This window comes from Talpa occidentalis, unplaced genomic scaffold, assembly GCF_014898055.3.
Source record: "Talpa occidentalis isolate TD23 unplaced genomic scaffold, MPIMG_talOcc4v2.1 talOcc4.3, whole genome shotgun sequence".
Lineage (NCBI taxonomy): Eukaryota > Metazoa > Chordata > Mammalia > Eulipotyphla > Talpidae > Talpa > Talpa occidentalis.
The window spans coordinates 87,160,198-87,179,808 of record NW_023603184.1 but is presented as its reverse complement, the minus strand read 5'-3'; the positions used below and the strand labels follow the sequence as shown (position 1 = coordinate 87,179,808).

Here is a 19,611-nt window from a genome sequence, read left to right as displayed (position 1 = left end):
TTTAAACAATATTTGCTTCCCCCCACCCCCTCAGGGGTAGTCCCCATAGAGTTTCCTTCACCAATGCACCCGAGCATCATCACCTCAGTCCCCTGTGCTCCTCCCTCTCTCCCTCTGACCCCTCTCCCTCCTCCTCCCCTGCAGTATGTCTCTGATTCATAATTGTCTGTTTTTGCTTTGTTGTGTTTTGTACGGTTAATATTTTTTTTAAACTGATAATCTTACTTGGTTTCCCTATATTCCTCCTATAAATGAAAACATCTGATATTTTTCTTTTTCCTTCTAGCTTATTTCACTGAGCATAATTCCCTCTAGTTCCATCCATGTGCAATACCTGGTTTCTATTGAAAATACATTCAGAAACTATTATAACAAAGTGAACTGAATTTCTCTTGCATTTTTTTTTCTAAAAACATTTCTATGATGACTTTCAATCAAAAACTGTCTTTAAGCCTATAGGCATATTACCCCAGATTTTCTTTTCTTCAATAAATTATTTTTTACTCCTTTTTTCAAACTTCTGCAAGGAAAAATGCTTAATGTTTGCAGTGAGTATTCTTTGTTTCCTCTTGAATGACTTCTGTTGTATGTGTTTGAAATTTTAATTTTTCATTAAATGATTTTCAGCGGGTTCCATCCAATGCTTCATGGGAGCAGGCAATGAAAATGATCATTAATGATCCACGATACAGGTAATACTTTGATTTTTTTTATTTATTTTCCACTTTGAGCATAGCAAATAAAAAGTTTTTGTTATTTTAGATACCAAGAATAATATTTTTTATGTCTGATGTGAAAGAAAAGTGAAGGTTTATTAATGCAATTTGAGCATCTTGCTACCAATGAAATTAAAATTATTTTAAAGTAGAAATTTTCTATAATCATCTCTTAAATATCTTACTAAAATTTTCTGAATTTGTGAATTAAATCAATTAAATTTCAAAGGCTTGACTTTAGGTTATCCTGTTTTTACTTCGTCTTTCCTGATATTTTTCATTACTTAGTGCGTTGGCAAAGTTGAGTGAAAAAAAGCAGGCCTTTAATGCCTATAAAGTCCAGACAGAAAAAGAAGAAAAAGAAGAAGCCAGATCAAAATACAAAGAGGCTAAAGAATCCTTTCAGCGTTTTCTTGAAAATCATGAGAAAATGACTTCCACAACCAGATACAAGTAAGATTTTTAATGATGGGTGGTATGTGTTTACTGCACTTTTTCAGTTTTCAGACATTTTGCCAAGTGTAATAACTAATCCAAAGTAGATGCACATTAAATAAAACTAAATGTTTCTAAATTTGGTGGTTTTGTAACGTATAAATCAGTAGTTAAGTCTGAAATTCAATTTATAGACTTGGCAGGTTATTAATTAGAATCTAAAGAGGAGAAAAACCAATTTAATAATGAAAATTACTCCTTTCTACTTAACATAAAGATTGAAATTTTTGATATTTATGAAAGTATTTTCATTAAGACATTTCAAAATGTTAATTATGAAAACTTGCTTTCTTTAGAGTACTTTATGAAAATTGTGGGTGATTGATTTAAATTTTTAAATACACTATTAAGTTCATTTTTCCTAATGTTTCCTTGTTTCCCTCATTCAGTAAAGCCTTAGTGAAGGAATCTTGATTATAAATTGTCCTATTTTACTTGTAAACTGAATTTCTGGGTTTTTGAAATCTATAACTTAGTTCTATAGATATTTTAGCAGTCTCTCTAGCTACTCTAAGAAAGAGAGATAGTCTTGACTACAAAAACACTGCTCAGTGAGAATTATCACTCTATAAGGAGAAATGAGAGGCCTAGGCTGGTTTGTTCTTATTCGGAATTTTCCTTTAATACAGTCATGAACTTAAAGTGGAAAAGAATGTTCATTTTTTTATTTTAAACTTAGTGTAGTAGTTTGAAATTAATTTTATTATATAACAGCATAAAATTTAATTCTTTTAACAGAAAAGCAGAGCAGATGTTTGGAGAAATGGAAGTCTGGAATGCAATATCAGAACGTGATCGTCTTGAAATCTACGAAGATGTTTTATTCTTTCTTTCAAAAAAAGAAAAGGTATTCACTTAGTTTTTGGTATTCATATTTATTAATTTTTAAATAACATGCCCATGTTTGTTGGTTACTTCATGCAAATTTATATGATGCAAGTGATATACTCATTAGAAATTATATTTAAAAATAGTAGTTCCCATATTAATAAGTATTGATATGGTCATGATATTTATAGATTTATTCAACTATTACTTGTTTTATCATAAATTGTTATGCCTTTTTTGAAAGATAAAATGTTTTTTCCTTAGCTCATGAGATTTAAAAACTGGTCACTGTTTTTGCATTTAACATTTTCATTTACAATTTTTTTATAAAAATGATAGTATAAAAATGATTGTTTTCATGAAACTACTGTTAGGATAGTGTTTTAAAACACCTCTTTTTTTATGTCTTTTTTATTATGTCCTGTTACGTTTTATACTATGCATTTTCAAGAGATAGAAATGCAAGTGTTAAAAACAAAAATTTGAACATAGTTCAAAGTGGTTGAAGAACTTATCATTTATACATTGTATGACTTGTCCACAGCGACATTAGTTCTAAGATCTTGTCTGTAATGCATAGTGGTAGCTTGAGTGATTTATGGACTAGGAGCAGAAACATGGTTTCCAAATTCTGGCTTTAGAAGAGAGGTAAAGGTAAATGCCAAACCAGGCTGTTAGGCATGTGCTTTATAAAAGTGTTTATGTCTTAAGTAAATGGGTGACACTTGAAATTTCATTATCAAAATGTAAAGAGACCTTCACTCATACAGTTTAAGTGTAATTTTTTTCTAACTGCAAAACCTGTGTCACCATTTTTTTGTGTTAGGAACAAGCGAAGCAGTTGCGAAAGAGAAATTGGGAAGCCTTAAAGAACATACTTGACAACATGGCTAATGTAACTTACTCTACTACTTGGTCTGAAGCCCAACAGTATTTGATGGATAATCCAACTTTTGCTGAAGATGAGGAATTACAGAGTAAGAATAATGCCTAAATGGGAGAAGAAATTTTATAAAAGTTGTCCTGGGGAGAGAATTCATACTTTGTTTTATGTCACTTACTGAATTATCCACTTTTGAAAAAATGTATTCTTTATTTGCAACTAGGTTTATTCTTTCTAATACAGTTTTATGGTTCAGGACAAAATTTATTGAGAAATCTCAAATTATCTTTAATTAGATAATACTTGAACTATAATAATTATAGGTAAAAGTTAAAATTGTTCTTTGACATTTATATGTAACAGTAAGAACCAGATTATCACTTTTAACACATGCTATCTTGAAGTAATAACCTTAGATATATGCAAAAAGTATATTAGTCTTATATTATACTTCCCCAAGATGTTTTCTGATCTATCCAGAGTTGTTTTTAATTACAGCTTTCTTGATTATCCTTCTAAAAAGCTTGTTTCACTAGGTTTGGGATAGAGCCTTGAATTCTATACTTTTAAGGCTAATTGGGTAATTCTGAAATGCTGATTTTTTAACTTTCATTAGTTATGTCATGTGCATGGTTTTTGTTACATCCTAGCTGTCAGGATAGCTATTAGTGTCATCTTTGGGGAATTTTACTTAAATGTTTTCTTCTTAGATGTCATGTTTGAGTTGAAATAAGATATTTTAAAAAGGTGAATTTGAAATTTGTAGGGAATTAATGCAATGCTTAAACTACTTTCCTTACTGATATTTTGACATTTTAATTTTTCTTTTTTTTTTTTTAAAGATTTATTTACTTATGCATACAAGAGCTGGGGTACAGGCCAGAGGTGTGAGCAGTGAGAGGATTCACGAGAGACAGAGTGGGGAACAGAACAGGCAGATTAACTGAAGTACACTGCTGAGGGGAGCAGCGGGCGAGTAGGAGAGGTCTGCTATGCCATGTGGGTTTCTCCCTGGCTGGCCGGGAGATTGAACTCATGCTGCAGAGGCTGCAGATAGCTTCATAGGTTACGTCTTAACCCCTTGTGCCACCAGGGAGGCCCTACATTTTGATTTTTTTCTTATTAAAACTTCAGACATGGATAAAGAAGATGCATTAATTTGCTTTGAAGAACACATTCGGGCATTAGAAAAGGAAGAAGAGGAGGAAAAACAAAAGAGTTTGCTGAGAGAAAGGAGACGACAACGTAAAAATAGAGAATCTTTTCAGGTAATTAAACTCTCTTTTAATTTAAGTTTATAATAGAGTTAGTGAGCTTAAACAATGACAAACAATTTTGAGATATCTGCCCAGATCATGACTTAGACATTCTTAAGAGGATCCAGATACATACAACTCTTAAAATGTCCTGTAATTAGTTATGAGTTCACTTAACGATAACAGCCATTTTAGTTTAGGTAAACATTAGAATATAGATAATTTTGGTATTTGAGCACTGATAAATTAGAGAATACTGTATTAAAATTTAGGCATAGGCCACAATTCTTACATGTCATATATACAAGCTAAAATTACTAATCCTTTATATAGCTCATTTTCACCTTTAGGTATCACTTTTATTCTCTCTATAATGGAAACTGTTATGAAGCAATGAACTTTTTGTATTACATATTTCACCATATTGTCTCAGGAATGATTGTAATAGCAGTTAGCATTAGTTGATTTTTTTTATTGTTATACATTTTTAATTTATAGTCTCTTAATTTTGATAGTCTTATTTTCTAAGAGTAGATACTACTACTGTGTGTGCTTTGGTTAAAACTCCTTTTGTTGTACTTATGTAAAACTTTTGTTATATTATTTTCTAAAGATGAGGAAATGGGCTCAGAAAGGTGAAGTGACTTCCCAAATTAACCTAGTGAATAATGAAGTCAGAATTTGAATCTGTAGTCTTAATTATGGGGTCTCTTCCATTAAAGCACTGTATTTGGATAAATGCTAAGTTACAGTGGCTTAAATAAGAAATTTATGTCTTAATATAAGTTGGTCTAGAGTAGAACATAGTACCATCCCTAAGGCAGTGTTCCTCAAAACCTAGCAGGCATCAGAATCACTTTAAGGGCTTTTAGAAAAACTCTGCCTGCTATGCTAATGGTTACTAGCTATCTTAAATGCCACAGCTAATAGCATTATTTCAGTCCTCATTCCATAAAAACTTCTCTTGATAGGTTTCGTTATCCAGGTAGTATCCCAAAGGATCGTTCAGAAGATTATTATGACCAGATTGTTGAGTCTTACCACCAGAATTTGATTCTTTATATTTGGGGTGGCTTCTGAGATTTTTATATTTCTAATGATTTTCCAAGTGATACTGATTTCTCCTTACGCATATTTTGAGAAAAGCTCTAGACCATTAATCTTCTCTGAATGTTTAGGACTACATTCTTCCTATGATCATTGTTCCCATGAGCTTGGAAGAAGTTGAAAAGGCAGGTTTTTTAAAAAGCCTGTGATGTACAAGTTCTAGCCTTCTTCATATTCAGTTGCTGAGAAATTTAGTCATATCCCCACAGTTAGATAAAAAGGAGGCAGGAAAACCTAAATTTCAACTAAGCCATGTACCTGGGAAGAAGAGATTAAATTTTAAGAGGTGAGTTAATACTGTAGACTTTAAATTTTAATGGTGATGATGGTTTTGCAGTGTTTTAAAATAAGAAAAACCTGTGATAAAATAATATAATTAAGTAAGGAAATTTGGGTCACAGAAAATATAAAAGAATGTATTGTGTCAGAGCTGTAGAGAATGGACGAGAAATGTAAAGGCTGTGTAGACCTGATAGACATCTGGCATGTTTTCTGATTGTTAATGCAATTTATATTAGCATTTTATTATTATTATTTTTTAATGCACTTTTTTTTAAAGATTTATTTATTTATACAAGAACAGGGGTAGGGGTACAGGACAGATGTGTGGGAGGGTGAGAAGATCCACAAGAGACAGAGCAGGGAACAGAACAGGCAGACTGACGAACTACACTGCTGAGGGGAGCAGCGGGTGAGGCAGGCGAGGTCTTCTTGCCATGTGAGACCCTCGCCAGCCATCCGGGATCGAAACCACACTGCAGTGGCTGTGGACAGCTTCACAGCCTGGCGCTTATCCGCCTGCGCCACCAGGGGAGGCCCTAGCATTTTATTATTACTTAGATAATTTTCCTATACTAGTGCATTACCTGTCGATGTGTATTTAGAATTCCAATAAAAAATTAATTAGAAGAGAAAATTGATGTTAGAAATAAAAAAAATCATGGATGAAAGAACATTCTCCATAATGATGATAGCTGACATTTTATCAAATATCAATTTACCAATTAGGTGATAAATACTTGTCCATCTGTAACAAGGAACTTACGGTTTTGTTTTGTATTTTTAAATCTTAAAATCTGGTTTTTGGATTCATATCAAGATGGAAAAAAATGACCAAATGTTTTAAAGGGGAATGTACAGTGTCTCAGAAGCCAAGGTGTGTTTTTGAGTTAGAGCACTGACCTTCAAACCATGGTCCTAATATATTTATCATTAGCATCACCTGGGATATTACAGAAATGGAAATTCTCAAGCCCTATACCAGACCTGCTGAATAAAATTCTGGGAGTGCAGCTCAATAGTTCATGGTTTTTACCAGCCCTTGCCATGATTCTTTAACCCACCAAAAAGGCACATGTTAAGAATCTTCATTAAATAAGCCTGAAAAACAATTAGATACAGCATTTAAGGTGTTAATTGACTACCGTTATGGAAAGTCAGAGGGTTGCCAAATAATTTAAATAGAAGCAAAATTAGTCCTTTCTCTAAGATATTTTGATGATAAAGTTCAAATACGCTCAGAGTTAAGAAAATGGTTTTTATTGAGTAAGAAAAAAACAGTCAAGAGGGTGAGAATGAAAGAAACTGAATGTTATTGGTTATCTTTTGTTAAACAAAAAATCATAGAAGGTTTAGAATTCAAGCATAGTTGTATTATGAACAATATTAAGGAGATAAGGGTAAAGAAATACTGGGCTGGCTGTGCAGCAGTGAGATTGATGCTCCAAGTAATGATTTTATTAATGGTTATGATTTGGGTAGAAGAAGCTATTGGCATCATGATGGATAGAGGTCAGAAGTGCTGCTCCGTGTGCAATGTACAGGACTCACTGTGTACCTACCCCCAGAGTGGTAGTACTAGATGTCACTGGAACCAAGGTTAGGGACCTCTTCTCCAAGAGGAGAATATGAGGCTTGGCCATCGTACGTAGAACTTGCTTTCTATAATGTAAAGACTAGGCTCCTCCCCCCACCCCCATTGTGATTAGTAAATAAGATAGAACCATCTAGTTTTTTCTTTTTTTATTTTTTTTGAAGTTTGCAATTTATAAGTTTCAGAAGGTGTACCGTTTCTCACCTTTGCAATTGTATATATCACATCACTCCCACCGCAGAAATACAGTCACCTGTTATCAACCAATTGATTCCTTCTCCCCATTCCCTGCCTCCTCCTTATTCCTCTGGTAATCATCATTCTAGAACCATAACCATCATTCTAGAACCATTCTAGAAACCATAGCATAGTGGTTTTCAAACCTGAATTCACTTCAGTCTTATTGTATTGATCTTTAAAAAGTAAAATTACAAAATCTAGATTTCAATCCATATTTTAAGAAAAATATTCCTAGGAAGATTCTAGTTCAGGTTAGGAATTCACTATTGAAATAGATTCAGTCTCAAAATTCTGTGACTATACAGATGTCAGCAACTTGGAAATAATACTATCAAAGCAGATAGGGTGGAGTGGAAATTGAATATGGTCTCTAAGGTATTTTAGGGATGCCATAGAGGGAACAAGTGAAGAACTTGTGATCACACAGCAAGGGAGGGTTAATAAGGGACTCCATTTTTGTTGAAGGGAAGGAACAAAAGAATAGAACATTAGAAGAAAGAATTTTAAAAATCTGTGACTGTATGTACATGCTTATTCTTGGAGAAGAAGAGTTGTAGGTTCCTGGTGTTATTCAGGGCAGTGCTAGCCAATAAAAATGTGTATGCCACAGCATTTCTTAAAATTTTAAATTAATGGTAGTCTTTTTTTCAAACTGTTAACATGTAATCAGTATTTTTAAAAACTAATTTTTTTGGTAATAAAAATTATGACACACTGCGGTTCAAAGTAGCCACATCTCATGTACTTAGAGACTACATTTGACCAGTGGATACCAAACTGAATGTTGCTACCAAGTTGAACAGTTCAGGTGTTGGAATTTTAGGAGCAGAATTGTTGCTTATATAGTTCTTTTAAGGACATTAGGTTATAGGATTATACTGAGGTTTTGGGGAAGCAGCAAATGTAGAAATTGCTGAGTACTAAAATCTCAATATGTTGCTTTGAAAGTCAACATACTTAAAATGAATAAAAGAAATTGGAATAAATATATAAAGAGTTAGTTTTAAGGTATAATAGTATTTGGAAGAAAGGAAGTATGTTTTGAAGTCAGATATGAGCTTGATTTCTGTTTCCCCTGAATTATACATCTTCCTCTTAGAGGTCCACATTTATTCAGAAAGATGAAGAGCGCAAAACACATTAGTCACTGTGTTTTATAAAACAAAACTTACTTATAGGAAACATGCAAACCCGTATTCATCGTTTGATGTAGACAGTATACAATATTTTGACTTAATTTTTACCTTTTTTTTTTTTTTTTTGAGATGCAAGTTTCTATCTTTAGAGATAGTAAACTAGGATTTTCTAGATACTTCTCTGAAGTACAAAATTTTGCCTAAAAGGAGATTGTTCCTTTCCTTACATGTGTGTATTCTTTGTACCTAAACATATTTGGTATGGCTTTGGTAGAAGTTTTAAATGTTGCTTTTTTTAACATGCGTTCTTAAGCTACACTGATATTTCTAATGTCCTTAACAATGACTTTTCAGTACAGTGTTTTTTGTTGGTGGTGGTGGTCTTTTTTTCCAGATATTTTTAGATGAATTGCATGAACACGGACAACTGCATTCGATGTCATCTTGGATGGAATTGTATCCAACAATTAGTTCTGATATTAGATTCACTAATATGCTTGGTCAGCCGGGTGAGATTCTTTCCTAATTTATAGTTATGATAGTAATTGGGAGGGGCTGGGGGCAGGGTGGAGGGGCATAAAGTGCTTGTGTTGAGGGTTGGGTGGGTGCTTTATTTTGTTTTATAAACAAAAAAAGTAATTGCAGCTCTTTGGTTAGAGCTAGCTTTTGACTTCTTTAGTTTTTTCATTAGGATCAACTGCACTTGACCTTTTCAAGTTTTATGTTGAGGATCTTAAAGCACGTTATCATGATGAGAAGAAGATAATAAAAGACATTCTAAAGGTAAATGGTATATTTACATTAATCTGTAGTATATTTTAAAAATGGGCATGGTGTTCCTGTGTTAATAAGATTTCTTTTTTCTTTTAGGATAAGGGATTTGTAGTTGAAGTTAATACTACTTTTGAAGATTTTGTGGCAATAATCAGTTCAACTAAAAGATCAACCACATTAGATGCCGGGAATATTAAGTTGGCTTTCAATAGTGTAAGTTATTATAAACAGTAGTGCAATTTTTAATATATTCAGCACCTAAGCTGTAGACTTTGGGAGTAAAGGAACATGATTAGGACATCACAGAGTAGATGGTCTTTCAGAGTAATGTGAAAGAAAATGTTTAGATGTGCTGAGTTAAAATTCCTTTGCTCACATTAACTGGTGTTACCGATTGGCCTATATAAACGGTGGGAAAATATGTAAGAATATGAACTATATTAACAAAAATTAATAATTTCACCATTGTAGCTTATATTAAATATGATTTTCTAAAAGTTACTAGAAAAGGCAGAAGCCCGTGAACGTGAAAGAGAAAAAGAGGAGGCTCGGAAGATGAAACGGAAAGAATCTGCATTTAAGAGTATGTTGAAACAAGCTACTCCTCCAATAGAGTTGGATGCTGTCTGGGAAGATGTATGTATGCTTGTAATTATTTTCTAATGAACTACTAATTTACAATTAATAGTTTTAATTCTTTTCCCATTGTATAGTTACTATTTTAGAGTAATTTTTGAAAATACATTTGGACCGTGCTCCATTTAAAGAGTATTTATTAAAAAATTGGGGCTTTAAAGAAATAAAACTAAGGAGACAGTTTGTCATAATTTTCACTTGCTATGTTACTCCTTAAATTTTATTTTCTTGATATTCATAATATGTTCCATGTCTGAATTTTCCAGATCCGGGAGAGATTTGTAAAAGAGCCAGCATTTGAGGACATAACTCTAGAATCTGAAAGAAAGCGAATATTTAAAGATTTTATGCATGTACTTGAGGTAATTTTAGTACTCTGAAATACTACAAAATATAAATATATAAAAAAAAATTAAAGGATTTAGTATGATGGAAGTTTCTTAAATCATACTGTTTTTGTAGAAAATGTACTTCCCTGGGATGATTATAGAATGATTTTTTTCAGTAGAAATTGTGAAACAAACTAAAATTGCATAGGAATGTAAAGATTTATGGAGACTATATTCATATTTTAGAATGTTCAGAATTTAGCAGTCTAGCTACTACACACTTTCTACTGTAGTCAACTTAAAATCTTGTAAAATAGAAAACACAGCTTTTAAATTTCTGTGTTACAGTACATTAGGTGTTTGTGAAAAATAATGGAATAAGTAGTACATTTCTGTTTAATAGTGATTAAATTGCATATTAGTTCATTAGTTGAAGAGTGGTTTTGGAAGATTTCAGGTAGGCACTTGTACAGTAAATATGCTAAGTTGACCAATTGGATAACAATTTTTGGTGCCTTTGTGGGCTAGGCGCTGTTATAATTATTTTATGTATTACACATGAATACAGTCCTCACAGTAACCCTGTGAAGTTACAGGTGAACAAAATGAGACAGTAATTTGCAAGAGAGCGATTCCAACCCAAACCATCTGACTCAATTATCAAACAAGCTTTAAGAGATACGCTGATTTTGCCAGTTGTAGATAAACTCCAGCAAGCTGAAAGCTGGCATTATAGTTTTTCATGGTAATTGGGCATAGAAGGTCACTAGTTTGCAATTATTGTGCTTGACGAATGTCAATTTTGACAGTAGTTTCTTCTGTCACCCTTTGTTATTTCCTAGCTTGCTCTAGATCTTTTATATTCAAGTGTGTTTCAGGTGAGCAGCATCTGCATTACCTGGATGCTTATTAGAAATGTAAAGGCAGGCATTATCAGCAGAAATCCTGCATTGGAATCAGTGTTTTAATAAGGTTCTTTAGCTCGAGAATGTACATTTGAGAAGCCCAGCTCTAGTAATGTCTTTTCCCTATCTTTCACAATTCAAGAATCTCCCAGATTCTTTCATCTTCATGAAGTCATAAATGGAGCTAAGGATGGTGGCATAGGGAAGGGCTGAACACACTGGAATGTTTTGGACTTCAAGTATCTGGACCTTGAAGTAAAAAAGCAGAAAAATTAGCATCTGACTTAAGACATTCAAAGATAATCTAAGAAGGAAATGTCTTTGGGCAAAAAAGAGGAAGATTTTGCACATACTTAAACCTTACACATAAACAACCTTATTTAATTAACTTCAGGGATGACTTTGAGGTAGTTCTGTCTTGATACCGAGACTAACCCACTAAGGCTAGATTAAACAGAGAAAGACTATTTGTGGCTATAATTGTATTTCCATTGTTTTTGAAAGCAGTGATGACTGTTGTGCAGATTATGCTTTGCAGTATATGAATTCTCCCTACTAACCCATACCATTCTCATTCCTATAAAACCATTGTCTTTAATATTTCTTAACATTGTTGTGTTTAGCTGTCTAAATAAATGAATGTAGGGCCTGCTGTTTAAAGGTAACTTTTGATTTTTTTTTTCTTTTGCCCTTGCAGCATGAATGTCAGCATCATCATTCAAAGAACAAGAAACACTCTAAAAAGTCTAAAAAACACCACAGGAAACGTTCCCGCTCTCGATCAGTAAGGAAGTTTATTACATGGTACCTTAAGTATATTAACATATTTGTTAGCATCATTGTGAAAGAAATTATTATTACTATTTAGGGGTCAGATTCAGATGATGACGACAGCCATTCAAAGAAGAAGAGACAGCGATCAGAGTCTCGTTCTGCTTCAGAACATTCTTCTAGTGCCGAGTCTGGTAAGCATATCTACTACTTGATTAAAATTATTGATCGTTGGATGTCCTTAAATTCTGACACTTTTGTTTTTCATGCTGCTTAGAGAGAAGTTATAAGAAGTCAAAAAAACATAAGAAAAAAAGCAAGAAGAGGAGACATAAATCTGTAAGTCAACTTTTAATTTTCACACAGCACCTAGGCTTTTGTCCTTAGTTTTGTAGTCCATGGACTAGATTCAGGTGTTGTAAACTCAAATTTTATATTAGTTCTTCACCTAATGTTCCATTAGTCTTTTAGTGAGTTTTGAAAAAACAAACCATAGTGTTAAGATATTAACTCAGGCTTTTTCTCTAAGATGTCTCATTTTAAAGCCAGTGTGTTTATAGGTATGTACTGCAGTATTATTAAGAACAAGTCTAAATATTTAAACAATTCCTTCCTCTACTTTTTAATCTTAGAATCACATAAGGAACTTTTTCAAAATTGAGGGCCTAGGTGTTACCACAGACCTGTTGAATGAGATTTAGTTTTTCATTTGAATTTGTGAATATCCAATGAATGACCACTTAGGCCCTGAGAATGCCTTAAATGTCAGCAGTTTGAAGAAAGAATTTTACTTACAAACTATTGATGGAATGATTAAGCTAATTGCAGCATCTGTCTCTCTCTCTCTCTCTCTCTCTCTCTATATATATATATATATATAAATGTCAAAACTATTTTATTGGGTTAGTGGGAAAAAAGTTTACATTTACATATTATTACTTTTTTTAAAGATTTATTTATTTATTTATTTATACAAGATTGATTGATTGATTGATACAAGCACTGGATACAGTCAGAAGCGCGGGAGGGTGAGAGAATTCACCAGAGCCAGAGCAGGGAGTAGAGCAGGCGGAAGGACCGAAGTACACTGCTGAGGGGAGCAGCGGGCGGCAGGAGAGGTCTGCGCGCCATGCGGGACCCTCCTCCGGTGGCCGGGGAGCAGCCGGGTATTGAACCGGCGCTGCAGAGGCTGCGGGCAGCTTCGCAACCCAGCGCTCAACCGCTGCGCCACCGGGGAGGCCCTACATATTATTACATTTAACATAATAAATATGATCCAATTTTAATTCCAGTCTTAACCCATGAATCTAGGAAATGTCCTAGAATCCTTGAAGTTTAACACAAATTTTATCACTCTAGGAGCACATACCCTGATACATAGGTGTTCTTAAATATTACCTAGGTAAGGATTTTACAAATAGAGTGGTATCTTTATCAAAATGCTGACATGTTATTTTTTATTTACATAGGACTCTCCAGAGTCAGATGCTGAACGAGAAAAGGATAAAAAAGAAAAAGACCGGGAAAGCGAAAAAGAAAGAACTAGACAGAGATCAGAATCAAAGCACAAATCGCCCAAGAAAAAGACTGGAAAGGATTCTGTAAGTATTTAAAATTTTGAAAATATAGAAATGGATATACTGTGGTTAAATGTGATAGTGTTAAAGAATAGACTTTTTGGGCCTTCCTGGTGGCGCAAGGAGTTAGGCACTGCACTATGAAGCAATCTGAAGCCTCGCAGCATGAGTTCGATCCCTGGCCCACCAGGGAGCAACCCACATGGCGAAATAGATCTCTCCTGTCTTGCCCGCTGCTCCCCTCAGCAGTGTATTTCAGTTAGTGTGCCTGTTCTGTTCCCCACTCTTGTCGCTGGTGAATCCTCTCACCCCCTGCATCTCTGGCCTGAGCCCCAGCTCTTGTATGCATAAATAAATAAATCTTTAAAAAAAAAAAAAGTTTTCAGGTTTATTACCACTGATGAAAACAGTGAAAATCAGCTATATCTCACAGAAAATAATTTTTCTAATATATGTAGTCATGAATGACCTCTGCTTTGAATATCCTTGATTTTGTATTTCTTTAAAACACCATAGCATTCTGTAACGATACTTTAACCCCCTAAGAAAGGATATGGTCTTCTGCTTTGCATAATCTTAAGACGTGCAACTGAATATTTTGAGAAATATGAAATTTAAGATACTAACCTGGGGTTCTCCCCCCAGATAGCCACAGTTGTCATTATTATTAAATCCAGTCCTCTTTTTTTAGTGTTTATTTTCTTTTAATTTTTGGATACTAAGCCCAACTTCAAAAAGTAACAGTCTAGTAACTTAAAAATAATCATTGATGGGAAGAAGTAAGGGCAAATTTGTAGGGCTAAACAAAGTCAAAGTTCAATAAAAATTACATAATTAGTCCTTTTTTCCCCTTCATATGTGTGTATACAATCATGCATCTCTTACCAATATTGAGGTTAGTGTCATACTACCTATAAGATGGTGGTCCCATAGGCTATTTTTATTTTAAAGATTTACTTATTTATGCATACAAGAACTGGGGTACAGGCCAGAAGTGTGGGGGGTGAGAGGACTCACCAGAGACAGAATGGGGAGCAGAACAGGCAGATCAACTGAAATACACTGCTGAGGGAAGCAGCGGGCGAGACAGGAGAAGTCTGTTGCGCCATGTGGGTAGCTCCCTGGCCGGGGATCAAACTCATGCTGCAGTGGCTGCAGATAACTTCATAGGTTGCATCTTAACCCTTGCACCACCAGGGGGGCCCTCCATAGGCTATTTTAACAGCCAGGATGCAAAGCATGCTATGTGCCATGCCTTTCTCAGACTGTAGTCCATCATTAAAGGACACATGACTAAATGACAGAGCACATTTAATACAGTGTTCTCCTAGCATTGCCATTTCTTCCAAATGCTTTGGGCTTAGCAACAAAGTGGCCACTGAATTACCACTGGCAATTTTTGCTAAGCCTTGTTAGTCCTTCCTTTGGATTCTCTGATGCAGTGACACAGTGCATCACTGCTAACTCTGATGCACATCCTTGGTGGAGAGTATTTGAATTTTTATTCTAAGTGTTATCCTGTTCATAAATATTGTACGCTTATTTGAATATAGTATGCTTAAACCTTAACTTTTCTGTAATATAAAACGTAGGACAACATATAATCTTTGCAAAATTAGCAAGAAATACAGATCCTATGCAATCAACTTCCATTAGATGGAGAAAGATTTCACATTCAGTTATATTAGAAGAATGAAAAGAAACTGGTGTGTATGCCATTCTCCATTTAGTAGCATCTTGTAAAAACTCTCCCCTAGTATGACTTAGCAATGCTAATCATTGATAAGCTTTTGGAAGAGGGGGTTTCTGTGGGTGAGAATCCAAATCCAGATAGATTTTAGATTCTTTTTTCCAAAGGCTCGTTACTACTTAATCTTTTGAGTAGTAACATCACATATAATTATATTCAATGTCTTTTCAGGGTAATTGGGATACTTCTGGCAGTGAACTGAGTGAAGGCGAATTGGAAAAGCGCAGAAGGACCCTTTTGGAGCAACTGGATGATGATCAATAAATTATACCAAATATGTTTACAGTATGATTTAAAGTCTAATTCAGACCAGGGACTCTATTTTAAGTTCAATTGAAATGACACTGGGTTTTAATTATATCACAGGGAGAAAAGTGCATTTAAGTATTGTTATTGTGGACTTTATAAAAGCAAAGGAAATTGAAAATAACATTTGATTCTGTATCAAGAATCATATTTTCATATGGTCATAACTGTCTTTCTGTGACCCTTTCATAGGGCACTGCAGGATGGATTAAAGGTGGCAATTTATTGATAACTGCAGATGTCTCTACTTTGTTCTAAAGTCTAAGTCATTAGGTGATTTGATTTACTTTATAGAAGTTGGATTTTGATGATATAATGAAAAAATTTTGATAACTAGTAGTACAAAAAAAGCACCAGCAACTGACAAAACTGCTTTTTTGTGCACTACCCAACTGGTTAAAGCCAATATGATCTTTTATGGTGAACTCAGAAATAGGTGTTCTTAATGGAAACCTGGTAGACCCTTAACTATAGTAGTGCTAATGAGCACTACTATAATAAAGCCACCATTATTTTTTATGAAACATCTGAATACATTTTAAAAAGGCTATTGTGAGGGCATTATTTTGAGGTGATGTTTAAAAAGTTAACATCAAATCAAATTGTAAATTACTTTAAATATATTGCCTTAAGGACCTACTAAAGAATGTGCCACCAAACTTTAAGTGATAGTTGCAATATCCTTGTCTAAAAACAAAAATCAATGTTGACTTAAACATTTTCTTTAACAGTTGTCTTTTTTTAATCCAATCTTTCTCTTGCTTTTTTTTTTTTTTCTCCATTGAGGAAGTCTTTTACCTTCCCTATTCATTGAGAAGCATTGACTTCGTGGTACACATTCTAAAGCATTTCTGATTTGAATATTTTTGTACATTTTTATCGATTATTAAACCTTCTCTTCTAGCGTGTACTAGTATTTATTTCTATTTAAAATGCTCAGCTCAAAAATATTGTATCATCATTTAAAGAAACTAACCTAAATTTTGCTTCATCTTACCCACATAACTAGGTTACTTTTCCTTTTTTAATATTTAAGAATTTCACAAATCAATGCACTTGAGGCCCCGTATTTGTTTTTGGTCTGTGAATTTCCTACAGAATACTTTAGAGAAGCAATGGTTGGAAGCTAGAATACTCTTTACATGCTAACTTTTGAAAGTTAGTAATGTAATTTATAATATTTTCCTTCAGTGCAGGAGATTTTTTTAAGTAAGTAAATTTTAGCAGTCTTTGGTAATATCTTGGGGTTTTTGTTTTTTGTGTTTTTCCCCCCATTTTGCACACTTGGGGCAATCCTATTTCAAGTTGGGAATTATTAGAACAAAAAGTTCGTTTTCTTTTTCCTTCACCATCCGAATGAATTTGAAAGTGGGACTACTGACCAGGATAGTTCTTTCCCACCCTGCCTTCCTATGTTTCAATTAAATCTATCATCTATTGTTGAAAGTCTCGGGATTGTTTCTAAACTTGTCTCTGCCAAGTCATTTTTCTGCTGTGAAATAAGACATGAGTTTGTAGAAAATGAGACTCACTATCTTTAGAAAATGTGAAGTAATCAGGTTGCTTGCTTGAGGTTAGTCTTCTATTGTATATTAGAACCAAAACATAACAACTTTGGCAACAAGGAGTTGCCTAGACTTAATTTTCAGAGGTCCCGTTGTAATGGTAGTAATTATATTGCTAATCATGTTAAACACTTGACATGGAAGTCAGTGGTAAAAAAATCTTTAAAATATGCATATGATATTGATCAGCAGAAATACTAGTGATGTTTCACAGGAGAATTCAGACTGTAAAATTTTGTTTTAATAACTTCCATGAATGATTTTTTTTAAGTACAACTTTAAAGTTTTGATTTTCTATTTAAATAAAAAGCTATTGATGTGTTTTAGCATGTCCTTACAATAGATTTCTGTATTTATTATAGAGATAATTGTCTTATCACAACCTCAAATCACCCCATAGAAGACAATACAAATTCAGATTACCTTATAGTTACCCCGTGAAAATTATTTGGCCTATTATAAACAATTTAAAACTGAACAAACTGCAACTCACACCAGAACATCTTGGTTTAAAAGATGTCTTGAAATGTTTGTAATCCTTGTCTACCTTTGATCTTACCAAATGGGAATTGCTAGTTGCTAGATAGATACTGTATGATCTGAAGGCACAGGTGTTGGAAAGATTCTATTAAAGCAAGAGTTTTTGTATGACTATTGTTAACCTGTTACATTTGGTTTCTAAATTTTCAGCTGGGAAAAGGTGAAATATCTTGATATATTAGTTCTATTAGAATTGAGTAGATATGTTCAAACAGGAATTTGAACAAAAGTGTTCAAATAGGAAAGCATGTTTGTTTTCAGATAAGGAATATTTATAATTTCCAATTAAGCTTTGGACACTTAGGTAAATGTTGCATTTCTCTTCCTCTCAGTATCATATTATTGGCTTAAACTCACTGATACATTTCATATCATACTTAATAGTCAGAATCGAGATCTCATATATTTGATGGTTTTATTTTCTCCCAATCCACAATTCCTTTGTGGAAAAAGTGAATTTGTATTAAAAATTCAGTTAATTTGTGTGCATTTTCCCTACGTGTATTTATATAACAATGTTTTTTCAAAAAGCATTGTCCCCACAATTTTTAGCATAGTTGACAGCATTTCATTACCCAAAGTAGCTTTAATGTACAGGTTACTTCATCTTTTTCACTAATCAGTTTTTTTTAACCTCCTAGTAAAGTCAATAATAATCAAGTACCAACAGCTATTTCATCTTTTGGTTTGCTCATTTGTCCAACTATAAAATGAAAATGATTAGCCTGGAGTAAGGCAGTCTTAATTGATAATAGTTGAGTAAAGAGACTGTATACTCAACTTAGATGCTATTTGAGAGAGAAAACAGTTTCTAACCAAACAATACCCAGGGAAGAATGAGGAATGCTTTTAAAGTTTATAGGATATTTAATTACATTCTGTAATTTAAATGTAAATTACAAAACTAAGAACTGAATAAATATTTATAAAAGCAAAATGAGGCAGAGCACATTAATTCCATTTTAAGATTTTCTTTTCCCTTGGGGTTGTATCTCTCTCAATACAAAGTCAAATTTTAATTCTCATTCTCTAGTAAAACTGCACTTATTTCGTAAAGACAAAGCAAAATAAAATCTTTGGTCATTTTCACTAACTATATGTTCTAATAAGCTTATGATAATAGACTTATAATCTCATTCTCTGATTATGGTAATGGTATATGCCATAAAATAATTCTTACCTTCCTTAGTCTTACTTTGCTCTTAAGCTTTTCATTTGTTGTTACTTAAATGATGGTCTAATTCCTTGGGGGCAGAGATTTTTGTTTCATTCACTTCCATATCCTGAGGATTAGAATAGTGCCTGGCACCATACTAGGCATTTACTGAATGTAAAATATTAGTTGATAGACATAATCATCCAGCATCCATCATGGTACACACCATCTGTATTAAAGAGCTTGTAAAAGCATCATTGGAATAACCATTCTAATCCCAAACTAAAGCTACATACATAACTGAAGTACAATTAAGGTTTAGTTACTGCCACTCGCCTTAACTTGTTAACCTCAGAAATACCCAGAAGCTTGTTAATGAGACGTGCAAACTCCAAGTGGTTTTTGAATTGAAAGGAAACCCCTTGTGGTAATATGGGACATACCTTTCTCACATTGCATTCATAAATTAATGTACCATAGTTTAGTGTTACACTAGAGGTCCTAGTGGTCACAATAACAAAATAAGTACATTTTTTTATTTAACTTTTTTTAAAATCGTGGAGATAAAACAACTGCAATTTTTACAACTGCAGCTTTTACAAAGCCAGGAATAAAAAATGATCAAATTCTTTTGTTTATTAGAAGACACAAAATTAAAAAAAAAATTCTGGGTAGCATCAGTTTATAGTACTCTATATGATTTAGGGTTATAGGTTCATACCTCTTCAGAACTGTTACCACATCACATCAACCACCAACAGTAGTCAA

The 19,611-nt window shown here is 33.5% G+C and overlaps 1 protein-coding gene across 5 annotated transcripts in view; it reads left to right on the top strand.

Moving 5' to 3' along the window:
- The window catches only part of PRPF40A (pre-mRNA processing factor 40 homolog A), a 53,577-nt gene extending 37,091 nt beyond the window's left edge, over positions 1–16,486 (top strand). For 3 of the 5 annotated variants that reach the window (XM_037523334.2, XM_037523338.2, XM_037523343.2), the window contains 15 exons: positions 628–692; positions 1,005–1,169; positions 1,950–2,058; positions 2,866–3,016; positions 4,057–4,190; positions 8,929–9,043; positions 9,214–9,317; positions 9,405–9,521; positions 9,807–9,944; positions 10,211–10,306; positions 11,876–11,962; positions 12,047–12,143; positions 12,227–12,288; positions 13,419–13,550; positions 15,448–16,486. In XM_037523334.2, the coding sequence (XP_037379231.2) occupies positions 628–692; positions 1,005–1,169; positions 1,950–2,058; positions 2,866–3,016; positions 4,057–4,190; positions 8,929–9,043; positions 9,214–9,317; positions 9,405–9,521; positions 9,807–9,944; positions 10,211–10,306; positions 11,876–11,962; positions 12,047–12,143; positions 12,227–12,288; positions 13,419–13,550; positions 15,448–15,540 (1,665 nt within the window). In that variant the 3' untranslated portion in view covers positions 15,541–16,486. The remainder of the gene's footprint in view (positions 1–627; positions 693–1,004; positions 1,170–1,949; positions 2,059–2,865; positions 3,017–4,056; positions 4,191–8,928; positions 9,044–9,213; positions 9,318–9,404; positions 9,522–9,806; positions 9,945–10,210; positions 10,307–11,875; positions 11,963–12,046; positions 12,144–12,226; positions 12,289–13,418; positions 13,551–15,447) is intronic. The other 2 variants (XM_037523339.2, XM_037523335.2) reach the window with 1 other exon arrangement.
- The last annotated feature ends 3,125 nt before the right edge of the window (positions 16,487–19,611 follow it).